Source organism: Selaginella moellendorffii, unplaced genomic scaffold (assembly GCF_000143415.4).
Source record: "Selaginella moellendorffii unplaced genomic scaffold, v1.0 SELMOscaffold_15, whole genome shotgun sequence".
NCBI lineage: Eukaryota > Viridiplantae > Streptophyta > Lycopodiopsida > Selaginellales > Selaginellaceae > Selaginella > Selaginella moellendorffii.
In genome coordinates, this window is record NW_003314276.1 from 654,394 (window position 1) to 674,534 (window position 20,141).

The window sequence follows — 20,141 nt, forward strand, 5'->3', positions numbered from 1 at the left end:
AAACTCTTTATAATTTATTTTTGGTGTGCTTAAGCAAACTTGTAGGGATATACCACCACAGATCCAGCATCGAGCAGTAGTGTCTGGGCTGAGGCTTGAATCCACAGTCATTGCTCATCGAAACGAGAACTCGCGTCCCTTGCCTGCGTGGCTGCAAGCAACCAAAGCACTCACATACGCAACTTGGTCGGGGATCATCTCACGAAAGCGGTCAATCGCTTGCATCGGAATGACTACATGCAGAGATCACTGATGTCCACGACACAACGTTCGATGGGAGAATGGTGCCAGGATGGAGTTCCAGGAAACGATGTTCCTCTCCCAGATGCCCTTGTTGGGCATTCCCCCAGCTCCATAGCTCGCACTCGGGCTCTTGACGCTGTGTTCCAGGTCACAAAGCTGGTGCACAACAACGAGGCCCAAGATGCTGCCAAGAGCCCGAGGTCTCCTCCATAAGCTGCTTCTTAGTTTTTAGTTTTAAGAAAATGGAGGCCTCGTTCAACAGTCGTATCTCAAGTTCATGTATTTTGCCTACAGATGAATGCTTACTTGAACAATGCCGCAATTGAAAACTGTCTTCTGGACGGAAATGAACAAAGGAGACCTTCAGGTAGGCAGCTCACGTTTGTCCTGCCAGCACATTTTCAAACTCAAAGCAATAGCTGCAAGCAAAAGTTGCACAAGCTGCTGCTCTGTCTGCAATTTCGTCTGGAACTGGATCCGCCGCTGACATTTCTGCTGCTGCTGCAGCTGCTGTTGCGAGCTCCAAAAAGTTTGTGCATTTCCACGAAGCAACTCTTGTTTGTTCCTCACGCCATTGCACTAGGAAGTATTGAAATAAGGCTTGCAATACAAAGCAAATTCAAAACCAGAGCAAACAACACAGTCCGCAACTGCCAGATACTCCTGCTATCATCGAGGAATCGGCCAACCCCATGCATCCAAACATCGCTCACTACAGCTACATCATCGATCTCCTCAGCTGCACCGCACACCCTTGTGGCCAAGGAGCTCAAGAAGGGAAACAATGCAAGCAAATTGTTTGTGTCATGGAATAGCAAAATGTAAAGTAAGTTTTCAAATCAAGATATTTACAAGATTCGGTCCAATGAACTTCAAGGAGGCTTCTCGAACCAAAACTCTATAGGCCATTGCAAGCGTGCCACCTTTCAGAAATACGTGCCAGCTTGGTCCTACCGATCAGCGTGAGGCCTCCGTAAAAGAATGACTTTGTAAAAGTCCACCACCGTGATCGTGATGGAAGAAAGACGGGCTCTACTGCTTGGTGTCCTTAAACCACCAGTTTGCTGGAACTCCAAGCTCTGCCTTGAGATAGTCCGATCTCTTGTTCACCAGTGCGATATCCCGGGTGCCCGAGACACTGAAGGGCTTGCTCGGCCCTTGGTAGCCATCAACCAGGTGAAGCAAGGCCTCCAAGTTGTGCAGATCGGTCAAGCCACCATCTTCCCTCAGAAACGGAGAGATGTCGCTGCTGAGCTCAAACTCGGTGCCAACATGGGTGTAGGCCCATGGGAACCTGTGGAAGATGAGCGAGATGATATCACAGCTGTCCTCGTTGACAATCACCCCTGGAACTTTGGGCACCAGGTCTGCGGCATTGCGTGCCTGGAGGACTTTGAGCCCGAGCTCGAGGCACCTGTCCTTGAAACCCCGGTTCCCAACTCGGGGTGCCGAGAATGTGAAGACGGACAGCGGGGTATTGCTCCCGGGCAGCCCAAGCTCTGTCACGTCGTAGGCGCTGAGGAGTGCAAGCGCGCCACCCAGGCTGTGGCCCGTGAACGTCATACTCAGCTGCTCGCCCTGGTAGAGCCCGACCAATCGCTTGATCTCCGAGTGGAGCTGCTGCCTCGCGCTCATCCCGGCCTGATCGCCGGGGACTGGAGACGTGTAGATGCTGAGAAATCCCGTCTCCACTTTCACGCCTTTGGTGTTGTGATCCGTGGGGTCGAGCCCGGTGGGGCGGAGGAGATCCTTGAGGTTCTCGATCCACTCGAGCTGCGTCACCGTCCCGCGCCAGGCCACCACAATGTCGCGGCGTCCCAACCGTCGGATGGCCTCGTCCGACGTGGCAACCGCCACGAAGCCCATCCAGTTGGTGTCCGACGTCCACGAGTCGTCGCCGGGTTGGGCGTTGGAATTGGAGCGCTTGAAGAAGCTGGGCAAGCCCAGCTGCGATGTTGCGTAGAGATAGGCCGTTATTTCGTATCCTGTGCTTGGGAGTCCCACGGATTGGAGGAGCTCCTCCTTGGAGAACTTTGTGTCTCCACAGAATTCCGAGCCCTCGCTGTATTCGAAGCCGTCGTAGCAAGCCTGGGCGAATTCGCCGTATCGGATGATCTCCCGCCGGAGCCGCTCGTCGATGGAGGCGTTGGCGGGCGGGAGGAGCGGACTCCAGTGGCATGCATCCCGCCAGCCTGAGCTCAGCGCCAACTGCGTCTCCTCCAGCTCCACAACGCGCGCGCCATGACCATCTCCTTCAGATCTCTCCAACGTTCTTCTCTTGAATGAGAATGACAACGAATCTCCTTCTCTCTCCAACGTCCTTCTCTTGAATGACAGTGACAATGAAACTCGTTCCATGATCTCGATGATGGGCTTGGACAATTTTTGATACGCCTATCGATCGATCAGCTCGTCTTTGACAAGTATGGTGTCAATGAATCAGATGATCGCTTCCTAAGGAACTTCTCCCCTTGTTGTTTCTCCCTTCCTGTAGATTGCTGGTGGAATGCTGAGATTGTGGCAGAGGATTTATAGCAGTATCGCTTTCGAAGTTTTCCACCGGGTCAAAAGCATATACGAAATTCTCGCGTTGATCTCTTCAATTTCTTCTCGAATGGGAAGCATAATAGTCAAAGTTCAAACCACCAGGGTCAACTATACACAAGGAGGTATCGCGTCTTTGACCAGCAGACTTTCACTGAACTTTCACCTCTCATCTGTCCAGTAAAGCAACAAGTTGAGAGGTCGGGATCAGTGTTCTCCTCCTTTTCACCTGGTGATCAAAGGTTTAGATTGGAAGTCCTGATGCCAAGTCTCTTTGACAAACTGCCCAGAGTCTCAATCAAGGAAAGGCTCCCAAGAGCGGTGCGCCATCACACTCTGGGGCCACCACACTCTTGGAATTCTTGGCTGCTGCTGGCAATCGGGCACATGTGGACAATGAGATGGACACAGATGGATCCGACCTGGCAGGAAGAATGGATGCAGGGGCAAAAAAAGTGGTGGGGAAGAGGATTGGCTTGGGAACGGTGCAACGAGCAATGATCAAAATCTAGGGTTTTGACTCAGCCCAGGCTTATGCCCATTTTAGAACCGCTACAATATTTACTGGTTTGCTTAAAATGTAATTAGATATACTTATTAATATTAATATTTAATTAGATTAATCTTGATTTATAATAATTTATGGTTTGCTTAAGCAGTGAAATATATTTAATTCTACCAAATAATTTTTATTCATTTAGATTAATATTGCATTTATAATTTCCAAACATGTTTATAATTCATAACTTTCCATACCACCCCTCAATCTCCACAGATCCAGCATCGAGCAGTAGTGTCTGGGCTGAGGCTTGAATCCACAGTCGTTGCTCATCGAAACGAGAACTCGCGTCAAAGCACTCACATACGCAACTTGGTCGGGGATCATCTCACGAAAGTGGTCAATCGCTTGCGTCGGAATGGCTACACGTGGAAATCACCGACGTCCACGACACAACGTTCGATGGGAGAATGGCGCCAGGATGGAGTTCCAGGAGACAATGTTCCTTTCGGGCATGAGAGAGAGGATCTCCCAGATGCCCTTGTTGGGCATTCCCGCAAGGAGCAGCTCCATAGCTCGCACTCGGGCTCTTGACGCTGTGTTCCAGGTCACAAAGCTGGCGTGCGACAACGAGGCCCAAGATGCTGCCAAGAGCCCAAGGTCTCCTCCATAAGCTGCTTCTTAGTTTTTAGTTTTAAGAAAATGGAGGCCTCGGGCTCTTGGCTGTGGGGGATCAGCCCAAGAGACCAAAGCCTCATGCACCATACTACATGCCCCCTGCCACGTATAACACGAGGTGGTGGCTCGATCCACCGTGGCTTGGATCAACAGTAACCATTCTCTTGTGCATCAAATTTTAGGAGGTAAATAACGTTGTAGCGGTTCTAAAATGGGCGTAAGCCTGGGCGAGGCTTATTGGAGTCCACACCAAGTCAAAGCCCTTACAGTGCTCAGATAATGATCACCCTTGGCCCTGCTGCATCCCAAGAAGTCCCCGCTGATCTGCCGCCTGATCCTCTGTAACAAACCCCTCCCCGCCACATCAGATCTCCCTGCTGAGTCATCCCTCCATGTGTTCTGCCTCACTTTGTTCTACAGGCTTGTTATTGGCCGCTACAACATTCAACAGTTGTATCTCAAGTTCATGTCTTTTGCCTACAGATGAATGCTTACTTGAACAATGCCGCAATTGAAAACTGTCTTCTGGACGGAAATGAACAAAGGAGACCTTCAGGTAGGCAGCTCACGTTTGTCCTGCCAGCACATTTTAAAACTCAAAGCAATAGCTGCAAGCAAAAGTTGCACAAGCTGCTGCTCTGTCTGCAATTTCGTCTGGAACTGGATCCGCCGCTGACATTTCTGCTGCTGCTGCCGCTGCCGTTGCGAGCTCCAAAAGGTTTGTGCATTTCCACGAAGCAACTCTTGTTTGTTCCTCATGACAGTGCACTAGGAAGTATATATTTTGTTGAAATAAGGCTTGCAATACAGAGTAAAATCAAACCCAGAGCAAACAACACAGCCCGCAACTGCCAGCTACTCCTGCTAGCTCACGAGGAATCGGCCAACCCCATGCATCAAAACATCACTCACTACAGCTGCATCATCAACCTCCTCAGCTGCACCGCACTCCCTTGTGGCCAAGGAGCTCAAGAAGGGAAACAATGCAAGCAAATTGTTTGTAGCAAAATGTAAACTAAGTTTTTCAAATCAACATATTTACAAGATTCAATCGAATGACCCAAACCAAAACTCTATAGGCCATTGCAAGCGTGCCACCTTTCAGATATACGTGCCAAACTGAGCTTGGTCCTACTGATTAGCGTGAGGCCTCCGTAAAAGAATGACTTTGTAAAAGTCGACCACCGTGATCGTGATGGAAGAAAGACGGGCTCTACTGCTTGGTGTCCTTAAACCACCAGTTTGCTGGAACTCCAAGCTCTGCCTTGAGATAGTCCGATCTCTTGTTCACCAGTGCGATATCCCGGGTGCCCGAGACACTGAAGGGCTTGCTTGGCCCTTGGTAGCCATCAACCAGGTGAAGCAAGGCCTCCAAGTTGTGCAGATCGGTCAAGCCACCATCTTCCCTCAGAAACGGAGAGATGTCGCTGCTGAGCTCAAACTCGGTGCCAACATGGGTGTAGGCCCATGGGAACCTGTGGAAGATGAGCGAGATGATGTCACAGCTGTCCTCGTTGACAATCACCCCTGGAACTTTGGGCACCAGGTCTGCGGCATTGCGTGTCTGGAGGACTTTGAGCCCGAGCTCGAGGCACCTGTTCTTGAAACCCCGGTTCCCAACTCGGGGTGCCGAGAACGTGAAGACGGACACCGGGGTATTGCTCCCGGGCAGCCCAAGCTCTGTCACGTCGTAGGCGCTGAGGAGTGCAAGCGCGCCACCCAGGCTGTGGCCCGTGAACGTCATACTCAGCTGCTCGCCCTGGTAGAGCCCGACCAATCGCTTGATCTCCGAGTGGAGCTGCTGCCTCGCGCTCATCCCGGCCTGATCGCCGGGGACTGGAGACGTGTAGATGCTGAGAAATCCCGTCTCCACTTTCACGCCTTTGGTGTTGTGATCCGTGGGGTCGAGCCCGGTGGGGCGGAGGAGATCCTAGAGGTTCTCGATCCACTCGAGCTGCGTCACCGTCCCGCGCCAGGCCACCACAATGTCGCGGCGTCCCAACCGTCGGATGGCCTCGTCCGACGTGGCAACCGCCACGAAGCCCATCCAGTTGGTGTCCGACGTCCACGAGTCGTCGCCGGGTTGGGCGTTGGAATTGGAGCGCTTGAAGAAGCTGGGCAAGCCCAGCTGCGATGTTGCGTAGAGATAGGCCGTGATTTCGTATCCTGTGCTTGGGATTCCCACGGATTGGAGGAGCTCCTCCTTGGAGAACTTTGTGTCTCCACAGAATTCCGAGCCCTCGCTGTATTCGAAGCCGTCGTAGCAAGCCTGCGCGAATTCGCCGTATCGGATGATCTCCCGCCGGAGCCGCTCGTCGATGGAGGCGTTGGCGGGCGGGAGGAGCGGACTCCAGTGGCATGCATCCCGCCAGCCTGAGCTCAGCGCCAACTGCGTCTCCTCCAGCTCCACAACGCGCGCGCCATGACCATCTCCTTCAGATCTCTCCAACGTTCTTCTCTTGAATGAGAATGACAATGAATCTCCTTCTCTCTCCAACGGCCTTCTCTTGAATGACAGTGACAATGAAACTCGTTCCATGATCTCGATGCTCGCTCTGATGGGCTTGGACAATTGTTGATACGCCTATCGATCGATCAGCTCGTCCTTGACGAGTATGGTGTCAATGAATCAGATGATCGCTTCCTAAGGAACTTCTCCCCTTGTTGTTTTTCCCTTCGTGTAGATTGCTGGTGGAATGCTGAGATTGTGGCAGAGGATTTATAGCAGTATCGCTTTCGAAGTTTGCCACCGGGTCAAAAGCATATACGAAATTCTCGCGTTGATCTCTTCAATTTCTTCTCGTTGTCAAAGTTCAAACCACCAGGGTCAGCCGAAGGAGGTATCGCGTCTTTGACCAGCAGACTTTCACTGAACTTTCACTCTTGACTCTCATCCCTTCAGTAAAGCAGTTGCGAGGTCGGGATCACTGTTCTCCTCCTCACTTGGCGATCATAGGTGTAGATTGGAAGTCTTGACGCCAGATACTTGATCATCTCCTCCAGAGTCTCGATCAAGGAAAGGCTCCCAAGAGCGGCCCATCACACGCTAGGGCCACCACACTCTGGGGCCACCACACTCTTGGAATCCTTGGCTGCTGCTGGTGATTATGGGTAGTCAACAATGAGCCTGTAGAACAAAGTGAGGTGGCACATGTGGATGATGAGAAGGTGCATTGTTAAGGCCCAATTTTATTCTTAATATTAATATTTAATTATATTAATGTTTTATTTATATTAATTTATTGTTTGCATAAGCAAAAGTGAAATATATTAAGTTCTACCAAATAATTTTTATTCATTTAGATTAATCTTGTATCTAAACATATTTATAATCTATAAATTTCCTAAAAACTTAACCATTACTCTTTTCTAGCTCAATTACTCTTCAACCATTGTTTAACTGTAGGTACATGCATTCGATGGAGTATGTTGTGTCAGGAACAGCTGATGGAGTCATTTGCATCAATACTACTGCTCATACTGGACAATTGGGTTTAGTACAGCAGCAAAAGTACTGGGAAGTATCAATGCGTAACATACAAGTTTCTCATTTGACATTCCTTTACAGGGTAATGTTCTTTGTATTTATAATTAAGAAACATGTTTATAATTTAAAAACTTTCCTAAACATGTCTTAGTATATTCTAGTTTATTTTACCATTTAATGGTTAATATTCAATAAGATTTATTTACATTTTTTTTATAAATTATAAACATGTTTATAATTATAAACTTTCATTTGATTAATTAGAAATATTAAGTAAACCTGCAATGCACAGCAAATTAGTATTTATTTTACTATCTAATTTGAATGTAACAAGATTAATTTTCATTTATAAATTGTAAAAATGTTTATAATTATTGATCAAATGGATTATTCAATAATACTAAACAGGAATGAATTGTTTCAAGTTTCTTGTCTTTTTCTATGATCTCCACCTTGCTCCATTTTAGAATGAGGTAGAGGGCTATCTCTCTTTCCTTTACTTTGAAGCTCATGGTGAATAGCTTTCTTCTCTATAGCTAGAAAAAGTAATGAAGATCAAGGTCATTAGTGTCTAAACCCAGACACTATTATTAGTGTTTGTAAGCCTTCATTCAAAAGTGGGATTAGGATTGTGACTATGACTTTTATCATCATGGTCCTAAAATTCATTCTATGTGGGAGATGACGCACAAAATGTCATGGAAACAATACAGAATTTAGACAGTATTAAATGTCCAAACTTTTTGAAGGCTTTCCCTCTAGCTTGGGATGGGAAGGTGATGGTATATATGGACTTTTGAGCACTATTTGTAGGCTGACGTTGAGAAATAAGTTACAAGACTAACACACATTTCATCTTTGCAATGCTCATCTTAGTTTGGTTTTGATTGATTGATCCCACCAATGAGTTTTTATTTTATTTATTTATTTATTTCCTTTTTTTTTATCAGTTTCTGATGATAGAAACCAAAATGGAAGTAATTCTTATCACTACTTGCATTCCAGACCTTGCAACCTAATTCTTTTAGAACAAACTTTAAGGCTAGTACATGCAAGAGTAATTACAAGCAATAGAAGAGAAATCAGGTCTTCAAACCATTTGAATCATAGTCTTTCATTAGATTGAGCATTTAAGATTCTCCTGGATATAAGATTGTAAAGAAAAATGTGAAATAAACTGATCTTGACTGGAAATCTTTGTTTGAGTTTTAAAGCATAATAATCTATTGCTCAAACGACTATTTTAGATATGATAATGTTTTAATTATCCATGGTGGATAATTTTTACAACAAATATACAAAAAAACATTTGAAAGAAATCCAAGATATGAGTTTTTGAACCAAATTTACAAAGAAACATATAAAAATAACCTTTGTGATTTTTTTGGTTTGCTTAAGCAAACCTATAAATACGCTTGGATATTCTAGGATATTCTACCATCTAACGGTTGTTATTCATTTAGATTAATCTTGTATTTATAATTTATAAACATGTTTATAATTTATAAACTTTCTTAAACCCTTTCTAGTATATTCTTTTTATTCTATCATCTAATGGTTGATATGTAGATTAATCTTTTTTTTATAAATTACAAACATGCTTATAATTATAAACTTATTTGATTAATTAGATTAATAAGTAATAATTAAGCAAACCAAGCATTATTACATACAATTTTATTTTAAGATTCAATTTCAAACTCATGTTATTGATGTGTTTATTTCAAGGGTTTATTTCTAAGTTATTTTTGAATTAAGCTTTTATGAATGTTTTCTTTGTGTTTATAAAAGTGTTTATATTGCACATTTTGATTAAACGAGAAGAACTTAGATGCTTACTAGCAGCAGCTAGCAGCTCATACAATACCTTGCCTAATGCATTGTAATCCAAAAAATGAAAATACCTCTAATGACTGTTGTAAATTCCAATCTAAGTTGTGTTTTCTTACAAAGTCCCAACAGTGTTTCCGTTTGACACCTTTGTGTGAGCCCATTTGCCACACCACCATGCTGCGTGCGTGTTCTCTTCGACCAGTTCTCCTCCCAGCTTTCAGGTAAAGTCTAAAGCAGAAGGATGACTATAGACGTGAGAAACGTACTTGATCATGTGTTCTCTTGCACTGAAGTAGTAGGCTCCTCATTATCACTATAGGAAATTTTTTTCAATGATGCTTGATGGGACCTATAATTAAGCATCTATGGTTGGAATAAGTGGATTATGAACTCGACAAGTCATGTATCGCCACAAACGGTGCATGAAGGTCGCTAGAAACCAGTGGCTATTCAATTTTAAAATGGATCTGGGATTTCGTGGATGTTGTTTTGATTCTTGTGATACCAACAAGCGGCAGCAACTTCACACAAGCAGAAACAACACTGCATCGCCCGCTAGACACCGATGTCGTATACGTGGTGAGCCAGGAGCTTGGCCATGGAAGATGTTTCTGTCATCTTATTGTGCTTGAGGAAGCGGGCCTTGAACTCATCATCATCAATGGGCGTTGCAGCCAGCCTTGCTGCAACCTGTTTTGGTGACAATCCGCGCTTGAGCAGGAAGCCCCGCCCCAATCTTGACATCCTCGCCATGTAACAGCCGCGCCTCCCTGGCTCAAAATCCATTGGCGTCACGTAGGACACCGTCGACCCCGGGTCGCCGAGCATGCCCAAGTAGTTGCTCGCTTCAAGCTGCATCTGGAGGGAGGAAGGCTTGCCCTGCAGCTGCCGCACTACGAATTGCCTTGTCTATAAACCATGCATGAGCAACAAAAAAAATTTAAAAGAACGCTGAAGGCTCACTCACATGATCCGCTATTCGGAAGAGGTTCGACAGGAAGCTGTGAATAGCCGAGCACAGCCGCGCGTCTAACACGGCCATGTAGACGTTCTCCATGTAAGGTAAGGGCACACAGTAATAAGAGAAGCAAGCCTTCCGCCGTCGCCCAGATCTAGCAGGAGCTGCTCCAGGTCCACTGCACTTACAGTCCCTGTTGTTTCATTTCTTTTTGTCAATATTTTCATCTGGCTGCGAGGGAAACTTCCATCGCTCGAGCGACTGCAGCGATGAGTTGCAGAGCGGGATTTCATCAAGCAAGAAATCCAGCTTTGAGGACCTCACGTTTACAGCCTTTGGGAATTGAGCTTTATACCGTGCATATGGGTTTCTTTCCTCCAGGCCCTAAAGCAGCAAACTAAACTCGCATTACGTATTTCTTCACATACCACGCTTGGATTGTCTCGAACAGAGCTCCACCCTCCACGGAGAAGGCGAACTGTGCCTGAAGGCGGAGATGACCCTCCGCAACTCGAGCGTGGCATCCACGGCTTCTCTCATGCCCGGCGGCACGTCTGCAAGGTTATCCACTTCCTCCATAAGTTGGCCAACCCTGAAAAGGGACTGACGCCACGACCAAGTGCCCAGATTTCAGGTTCTTTCCAATGTGGAAGCTGTTTCCAAGAGCCATGGTTGCTCGAGAGCATTTTCCTGAGCGAAAGCCAGGAAGTTCCGGAAGCTTGCAGAGATGGTGCACTCTTGCCGGGAGGCCCAATCCGTGGTTGCCAAGACCCTGGCGTGCGAGCTTTCACAACATGCTGGCTCCACGATTTGGCGATTGAATTTGGGAGGGGTTCCCTTCATACTGAAAAGTTTTTCTTTCAAGAATCTGGAAGCGAAGAGCCACGTCGATCTGATTGGAACTTCTTGCGGGATCCAATGTGTGAGCAGCAGCAGCACAGTGGCGATTGATGCGACCGTCCACTCTGTTTCCATTTCTCTTGGAAGTTGAAAAAAGAATGAAACTTTGCAGGCGGCCACATTGGTCTTCGCGAATCGCCGCTGCTCGTCTCAGTCTATGGCGAGGCCGAGGCCGCTGGATCGTTCTGTGCCCACTGCATTCATTTCTTCCAGTTCCTGGTGTGCGACGTGCTAAGATCAATGCCCGTTGGTTTGATGGCTCCCAGCTCTGGGCAAGGTGAGAGCTTCGATGCCACCCGCGTACCTGGTTGATCCTGAAGTCCCTTGAACCGTCAACCTTTGGCTCACCTGGAGAAAGATATAGGAATGTGTTACTTACCGGGAAAGACCAACCAAGCCATAGCCACGAAGACTACGAACAAAAGAAGCGAAGAACTGAGAGAACAAGGAACGAAAGCTACTCACCACATCGAGCGGGACGAAGATGACCTGCGAGACGACCGAGGGGAGAAAGCCCGCAACTCCATTCGCGATGGCGGCGGCGGCGGTGTCTGGAAAGTTGAGCTTGGAAGTGAGGTTGAGCCGCCATCTTGGTCGCTTCGAGAGTTGTCAAGAACAGCACTCAACTGGAAACAGTGCCGGCAATCACGGTCCAAATCCCCGGTAGAGTCCTCTCACTCCATCCGTGCTAAGAATCGATCTGAGCTTTCATATTGCTCGCCTCATTCTCGTCTTGATCGGGTAGAGCGCCGCCGACAAGCCCGATATGTTCTCTCGAGATTCTACTCACTGTCACAGTTCGCACGACACCACCACTGGCGCCATCACGAGCCATGGTGACAGACAGGGAACGACGAGGTCCTGCCAGAAAAGATCACCCATTAACGGAGGAAAGTGGAGAGAAATTTAGATCACATACTTGTGTTTCTTGTTTGCTCATTCCTGGCCTCCACGCTTGATCGAGAAAGCCAAATATATATGTCGATCCAGCTTAGGCACGCGGAGTGAAGTTCCACCGATTGGCACACCGAAGATGCTACGTTTGTCGTGCTTGTCCCAATCTCGGCAGATCATTCCAGCCTCGAGAAAGGAGCAAAAGCAATACAGACTGTTTATATACATCAATCAAAGCTGCTGCTAAACAAAACCTTGTTCGAATATCTCTAACCAGCCATAGAAACTCAACACAGTTAATCTAATAATAAAATAATAAAATAGTGTTTTCGCCCATTCCAACCTTGACAATTGCTTGTTTCACCCATAAGGACGAAGAAATCACGAGAACAATCCAGATCGGCAAATGTAGACATGAGATTTTATCAGAAGCTTGCGATCCTGTACCTACACGCGACCCAAAGGAAAAGATGTTCACATTCAGGATCTTACAATCTGAAGCAATTGCTAATCAAGTTGGCACAGCCTTTTCCGCAACAAGAATGCTTCCCAACACTCCGCAGTCCGACGAGCTCAAACAATGCCGACTCCTTTGCGAGCCGGCGAGCAGCGCCATCCGGGAGCTCTCTCGGCTGGCTCAATCTCCACAGATCCAGCATCGAGCAGTAGTGTCTGGGCTGAGGCTTGAATCCACAGTCGTTGCTCATCGAAACGAGAACTCGCGTCCCTTGCCTGCGTGGCTGCAAGCAACCAAAGCACTCACATACGCAACTTGGTCGGGGATCATCTCACGAAAGTGGTCAATCGCTTGCGTCGGAATGGCTACACGCGGAAATCACCGACGTCCACGACACAACGTTCGATGGGAGAATGGCGCCAGGATGGAGTTCCAGGAGACGATGAGAGCGAGGATCTCCCAGATGCCCTTGTTGGGCATTCCCGCAAGGAGCGAGTTCAGCTCCATAGCTCGCACTCGGGCTCTTGACGCCCGTGTTCCAGGTCACAAAGCTGGCGCGCGACAACGAGGCCCAAGATGCTGCCAAGAGCCCGAGGTCTCCTCCATAAGCTGCTTCTTAGTTTTTAGTTTTAAGAAAATGGAGGCCTCGGGATTACTTGAACAATGCCGAAGAAGTACGATTGAAAACTGTCTTCTGGACGGAAATGAACAAAGGAGACTTTCAGGTAGGCAGCTCACGTTTGTCCTGCCAGCACATTTTAAAACTCGCAGCAAAAGCTGCACAAGCTGCTGTTCTGTCTGCAATTTCGTCTGGAACTGGATCCGCCGCTGACATCTCTGCTGCTGCTGCCGTTGCGAGCTCCAAAAGGTTTGTGCATTTCCACGAAGCAACTCTTGTTTGTTCCTCACGCCATTGCACTAGGAAGTATTGAAATAAGGCTTGCAATACAGAGCAAATTCAAAACCAAAGCAAACAACACAGTCCGCAACTGCCAGATACTCCTGCTATCATCGAGGAATCGGCCAACCCCATGCATCCAAACATCGCTCACTACAGCTACATCATCGATCTCCTCAGCTGCACCGCACACCCTTGTGGCCAAGGAGCTCAAGAAGGGAAACAATGCAAGCAAATGGTTTGTGTCATGGAATAGCAAAATGTAAAGTAAGTTTTCAAATCAAGATATTTACAAGATTCGGTCGAATGAACTTCAAGGAAGCTTCTCGAACCAAAACTCTATAAGCCATTGCAAGCGTGCCACCTTTCAGATATACGTGCCAAACAGAGCTTACTGATCAGCGTGAGGCCTCCGTAAAAGAATGAGTTTGTAAAAGTCCACCACCGTGATCGTGATGGAAGAAAGACGGACTCTACTGCTTGGTGTCCTTAAACCACCAGTTTCCTGGAACTCCAAGCTCTGCCTTGAGATAGTCCGATCTCTTGTTCACCAGTGCGATATCCCGGGTGCCCGAGACACTGAAGGGCTTGCTCGGCCCTTGGTAGCCATCAACCAGGTGAAGCAAGGCCTCCAAGTTGTGCAGATCGGTCAAGCCACCATCTTCCCTCAGAAACGGAGAGATGTCGCTGCTGAGCTCAAACTCGGTGCCAACATGGGTGTAGGCCCATGGGAACCTGTGGAAGATGAGCGAGATGATATCACAGCTGTCCTCGTTGACAATCACCCCTGGAACTTTGGGCACCAGGTCTGCGGCATTGCGTGTCTGGAGGACTTTGAGCCCGAGCTCGAGGCACCTGTTCTTGAAACCCCGGTTCCCAACTCGGGGTGCCGAGAACGTGAAGACGGACACCGGGGTATTGCTCCCGGGCAGCCCAAGCTCTGTCACGTCGTAGGCGCTGAGGAGTGCAAGCGCGCCACCCAGGCTGTGGCCCGTGAACGTCATACTCAGCTGCTCGCCCTGGTAGAGCCCGACCAATCGCTTGATCTCCGAGTGGAGCTGCTGCCTCGCGCTCATCCCGGCCTGATCGCCGGGGACTGGAGACGTGTAGATGCTGAGAAATCCGGTCTCCACTTTCACGCCTTTGGTGTTGTGATCCGTGGGGTCGAGCCCGGTGGGGCGGAGGAGATCCTTGAGGTTCTCGATCCACTCGAGCTGCGTCACCGTCCCGCGCCAGGCCACCACAATGTCGCGGCGTCCCAACCGTCGGATGGCCTCGTCCGACGTGGCAACCGCCACGAAGCCCATCCAGTTGGTGTCCGACGTCCACGAGTCGTCGCCGGGTTGGGCGTTGGAATTGGAGCGCTTGAAGAAGCTGGGCAAGCCCAGCTGCGATGTTGCGTAGAGATAGGCCGTGATTTCGTATCCCGTGCTTGGGAGTCCCACGGATTGGAGGAGCTCCTCCTTAGAGAACTTTGTGTCTCCACAGAATTCCGAGCCCTCGCTGTATTCGAAGCCGTCGTAGCAAGCCTGGGCGAATTCGCCGTATCGGATGATCTCCCGCCGGAGCCGCTCGTCGATGGAGGCGTTGGCGGGCGGGAGGAGCGGACTCCAGTGGCATGCATCCCGCCAGCCTGAGCTCAGCGCCAACTGCGTCTCCTCCAGCTCCACAACGCGCGCGCCATGACCATCTCCTTCAGATCTCTCCAACGTTCTTCTCTTGAATGAGAATGACAACGAATCTCCTTCTCTCTCCAACGTCCTTCTCTTGAATGACAGTGACAATGAAACTCGTTCCATGATCTCGATGCTCGCTCTGATGGGCTTGGACAATTGTTGATACGCCTATCGATCGATCAGCTCGTCCTTGACGAGTATGGTGTCAATGAATCAGATGATCGCTTCCTTCTCCCCTTGTTGTTTCTCCCTTCGTGTAGATTGCTGGTGGAATGCTGAGATTGCGGCAGAGGATTTATAGCAGTATCGCTTTCGAAGTTTGCCACCGGGTCAAAAGCATATACGAAATTCTCGCGTTGATCTCTTCAATTTCTTCTCGAATGGGAAACATAATAGTCAAAGTTCAAACCACTAGGGTCAACTATACACAAGGAGGTATCGCGTCTTTGACCAGCGGACTTTCACTGAAAAGCAACAAGTTGAGAGGTCGGGATCAGTGTTCTCCTCCTTTTCACCTGGTGATCAAAGGTTTAGATTGGAAGTCCTGATGCCAAGTCTCCTTGACGAATTGCCCAGAGTCTCGATCAAGGAAAGGCTCCCAAGAGTGGCGCCATCACACTCTGGGGCCACCACACTCTTGGAATCCCTGGCTGCTGCTGGCGATCGGGCACATGTGAACAATGAGATGGACACAGATGGATCCGACCTGGCAGGAAGAATGGATGCAGGGGCAAAAAAAGTGGTGGGGAAGAGGATTGGCTTGGAACGGTGCAACGCGCAATGATCAAATCACGGTGAGGGTTTTGACTCAGCCTGGGCTTATGCCCATTTTAGAACCGCTACAACGTTTCTAATATTTACTGGTTTGCTTAAAATGTAATTAGATATACTTATTAATATTAATATTTAATTAGATTAATCTTGTATTTATAATAATTTATGGTTTGCTTAAGCAAAAGTGAAATATATTTAATTCTACCAAATAATTGTTATTCATTTAGATTAATCTTGCATTTATAATTTCCAAACATGTTTATAATTTATAACTTTCCTAAACTCTTTATAATTTATTTTTGGTGTGCTTAAGCAAACTTGTAGGGATATACCACCACAGATCCAGCATCGAGCAGTAGTGTCTGGGCTGAGGCTTGAATCCACAGTCATTGCTCATCGAAACGAGAACTCGCGTCCCTTGCCTGCGTGGCTGCAAGCAACCAAAGCACTCACATACGCAACTTGGTCGGGGATCATCTCACGAAAGCGGTCAATCGCTTGCATCGGAATGACTACATGCAGAGATCACTGATGTCCACGACACAACGTTCGATGGGAGAATGGTGCCAGGATGGAGTTCCAGGAAACGATGTTCCTCTCCCAGATGCCCTTGTTGGGCATTCCCCCAGCTCCATAGCTCGCACTCGGGCTCTTGACGCTGTGTTCCAGGTCACAAAGCTGGTGCACAACAACGAGGCCCAAGATGCTGCCAAGAGCCCGAGGTCTCCTCCATAAGCTGCTTCTTAGTTTTTAGTTTTAAGAAAATGGAGGCCTCGTTCAACAGTCGTATCTCAAGTTCATGTATTTTGCCTACAGATGAATGCTTACTTGAACAATGCCGCAATTGAAAACTGTCTTCTGGACGGAAATGAACAAAGGAGACCTTCAGGTAGGCAGCTCACGTTTGTCCTGCCAGCACATTTTCAAACTCAAAGCAATAGCTGCAAGCAAAAGTTGCACAAGCTGCTGCTCTGTCTGCAATTTCGTCTGGAACTGGATCCGCCGCTGACATTTCTGCTGCTGCTGCTGCTGCAGCTGCTGTTGCGAGCTCCAAAAAGTTTGTGCATTTCCACGAAGCAACTCTTGTTTGTTCCTCACGCCATTGCACTAGGAAGTATTGAAATAAGGCTTGCAATACAAAGCAAATTCAAAACCAGAGCAAACAACACAGTCCGCAACTGCCAGATACTCCTGCTATCATCGAGGAATCGGCCAACCCCATGCATCCAAACATCGCTCACTACAGCTACATCATCGATCTCCTCAGCTGCACCGCACACCCTTGTGGCCAAGGAGCTCAAGAAGGGAAACAATGCAAGCAAATTGTTTGTGTCATGGAATAGCAAAATGTAAAGTAAGTTTTCAAATCAAGATATTTACAAGATTCGGTCCAATGAACTTCAAGGAGGCTTCTCGAACCAAAACTCTATAGGCCATTGCAAGCGTGCCACCTTTCAGATATACGTGCCAAACAGAGCTTGGTCCTACTGATTAGCGTGAGGCCTCCGTAAGAGAATGAGTTTGTAAAAGTCCACCACCGTGATCGTGATGGAAGAAAGACGGGCTCTACTGCTTGGTGTCCTTAAACCACCAGTTTGCTGGAACTCCAAGCTCTGCCTTGAGATAGTCCGATCTCTTGTTCACCAGCGCGATATCCCGGGTGCCTGAGACACTGAAGGGCTTGCTCGGCCCTTGGTAGCCATCAACCAGGTGAAGCAAGGCCTCCAAGTTGTGCAGATCGGTCAAGCCACCATCTTCCCTCAGAAACGGAGAGATGTCGCTGCTGAGCTCAAACTCGGTGCCAACATGGGTGTAGGCCCATGGGAACCTGTGGAAGATGAGCGAGATGATGTCACAGCTGTCCTCGTTGACAATCACCCCTGGAACTTTGGGCACCAGGTCTGCGCCATTGCGTGTCTGGAGGACTTTGAGCCCGAGCTCGAGGCACCTGTTCTTGAAACCCCGGTTCCCAACTCGGGGTGCCGAGAACGTGAAGACGGACACCGGGGTATTGCTCCCGGGCAGCCCAAGCTCTGTCACGTCGTAGGCGCTGAGGAGTGCAAGCGCGCCACCCAGGCTGTGGCCCGTGAACGTCATACTCAGCTGCTCGCCCTGGTAGAGCCCGACCAATCGCTTGATCTCCGAGTGGAGCTGCTGCCTCGCGCTCATCCCGGCCTGATCGCCGGGGACTGGAGACGTGTAGATGCTGAGAAATCCCGTCTCCACTTTCACGCCTTTGGTGTTGTGATCCGTGGGGTCGAGCCCGGTGGGGCGGAGGAGATCCTTGAGGTTCTCGATCCACTCGAGCTGCGTCACCGTCCCGCGCCAGGCCACCACAATGTCGCGGCGTCCCAACCGTCGGATGGCCTCGTCCGACGTGGCAACCGCCACGAAGCCCATCCAGTTGGTGTCCGACGTCCACGAGTCGTCGCCGGGTTGGGCGTTGGAATTGGAGCGCTTGAAGAAGCTGGGCAAGCCCAGCTGCGATGTTGCGTAGAGATAGGCCGTGATTTCGTATCCCGTGCTTGGGAGTCCCACGGATTGGAGGAGCTCCTCCTTGGAGAACTTTGTGTCTCCACAGAATTCCGAGCCCTCGCTGTATTCGAAGCCGTCGTAGCAAGCCTGCGCGAATTCGCCGTATCGGATGATCTCCCGCCGGAGCCGCTTGTCGATGGAGGCGTTGGCGGGCGGGAGGAGCGGACTCCAGTGGCATGCATCCCGCCAGCCTGGGGTCAGCACCAGCTGCGTCTCCTCCAGCTCCACAACGCGCGCGCCATGACCATCTCCTTCAGATCTCTCCAACGTTCTTCTCTTGAATGAGAATGACAATGAATCTCCTTCTCTCTCCAACGTCCTTCTCTTGAATGACAGTGAAAATGAAACTCGTTCCATGATCTCGATGCTCGCTCTGATGGGCTTGGACAATTGTTGATACGCCTATCGATCGATCAGCTCCTCCTTGGCGAGTATGGTTGCAATGAATCAGATGATCGCTTCGTAAAAAACTTCTCCCCTTGTTGTTTCTCCCTTCGTGTAGATTGCTGGTGGAATGCTGAGATTGTGGCAGAGGATTTATAGCAGTATCGCTTTCGAAGTTTGCCACCGGGTCAAAAGCATATACGAAATTCTCGCGTTGATCTCTTCAATTTCTTCTCGAATGGGAAGCATAATAGTCAAAGTTCAAACCACCAGGGTCAGCCAAAGGAGCTATCGCGTCTTTGACCAGCAGACTTTCACTGAACTTTCACTCTTGACTCTCATCCCTTCAGTAAAGCAGTTGCGAGGTCGGGATCACTGTTCTCCTCCTCACTTGGCGATCATAGGTGTAAATTGGAAGTCCCGACACCAGATACTTAATCATCTCCTTGACGAACAGCCTAGAGTCTTGATCAAGGAAAGGCTCCAAGAGCAGCCCATCACACTCTAGGGCCACCACACTCTTGGAATCCTTGGCTGCTGCTAGTGATTATGGGTAGACAACAATGAGCCTGTAGAACAAAGTGAGGTGGCATATGTGGATGATGAGAAGGTGCATCGTTAAGCCAATTTTTATACTTCTTAATATTAATATTTAATTATATTAATTTTTTATTTATATTAATTTATTTTTTACATAAGCAAAAGTGAAATATATTAAGTTCTACAAAATAATTGTTATTCATTTAGATTAATCTTGTATCTAAACATATTTATAATCTATAACTTTCCTAAACACTTTCTAGTATATTTTTGGTTTGCTTAAGGTGTGTAGTGGATATACCTCGAATATACTTGGATATTCTAGATTATTTACTATCTAACCATTACTCTTTTCTAACTCAATTACGCTTTCAACCATTGTTTAACTGTAGGTACATGCATTCAATGGAGTATGTTGTGTCAGGAACAGCTGATGGAGTCATTTGCATCAATACTACAGCTCACACTGGACAATTGGGTTTAGTACAGCAGCAAAAGTAGTGGGAGGTATCAATGCGATTCAAGTTTCTCGTTTGACATTCCTTTACAGGGTAATGTTCTTTAAGAAACATGTTTATAATTTATAAACTTTCCTAAACATGTCTTAGTATATTCTAGTTTATTTTACCATTTAATGGTTAATATTCAATAAGATCAATCTTGTTTTTATAAATTATAAACATGTTTATAATTATAAACTTTCATTTGATTAATTAGAACTATTAAGTAAACCTGCAATGCACAGCAAATTAGTATTTATTTTACCATCTAATTTGATAAGATTAATTTTCAATTATAAATTGTAAAAATGTTTATAATTATTGATCAAATGGATTATTCA

The 20,141-nt window shown here is 47.7% G+C and overlaps 3 protein-coding genes and 1 pseudogene across 3 annotated transcripts; all 4 read right to left on the reverse strand.

Annotated features, from left to right (window-relative positions):
• Window positions 1–1,275: 1,275 nt before the first annotated feature.
• LOC112346481 (phospholipase A1-Igamma1, chloroplastic-like) lies at window positions 1,276–2,601 on the reverse strand. Its single transcript, XM_024675522.1, has one exon. It carries the CDS (start codon window positions 2,599–2,601, stop codon window positions 1,276–1,278), a length of 1,326 nt encoding a protein of 441 aa, XP_024531290.1.
• A 2,576-nt stretch (window positions 2,602–5,177) lies between these two features.
• Window positions 5,178–6,503, reverse strand: LOC112346482 (annotated as a pseudogene).
• Window positions 6,504–13,864: 7,361 nt separating this feature from the next.
• LOC112346483 (phospholipase A1-Igamma1, chloroplastic-like) lies at window positions 13,865–15,190 on the reverse strand. Its single transcript, XM_024675523.1, has one exon. It carries the CDS (start codon window positions 15,188–15,190, stop codon window positions 13,865–13,867), a length of 1,326 nt encoding a protein of 441 aa, XP_024531291.1.
• A 2,217-nt stretch (window positions 15,191–17,407) lies between these two features.
• On the reverse strand, window positions 17,408–18,733 carry LOC112346484 (phospholipase A1-Igamma1, chloroplastic-like). Its single transcript, XM_024675524.1, has one exon. The coding sequence runs from the start codon at window positions 18,731–18,733 to the stop codon at window positions 17,408–17,410; it is 1,326 nt and encodes a 441-aa protein (XP_024531292.1).
• Window positions 18,734–20,141: the final 1,408 nt, after the last annotated feature.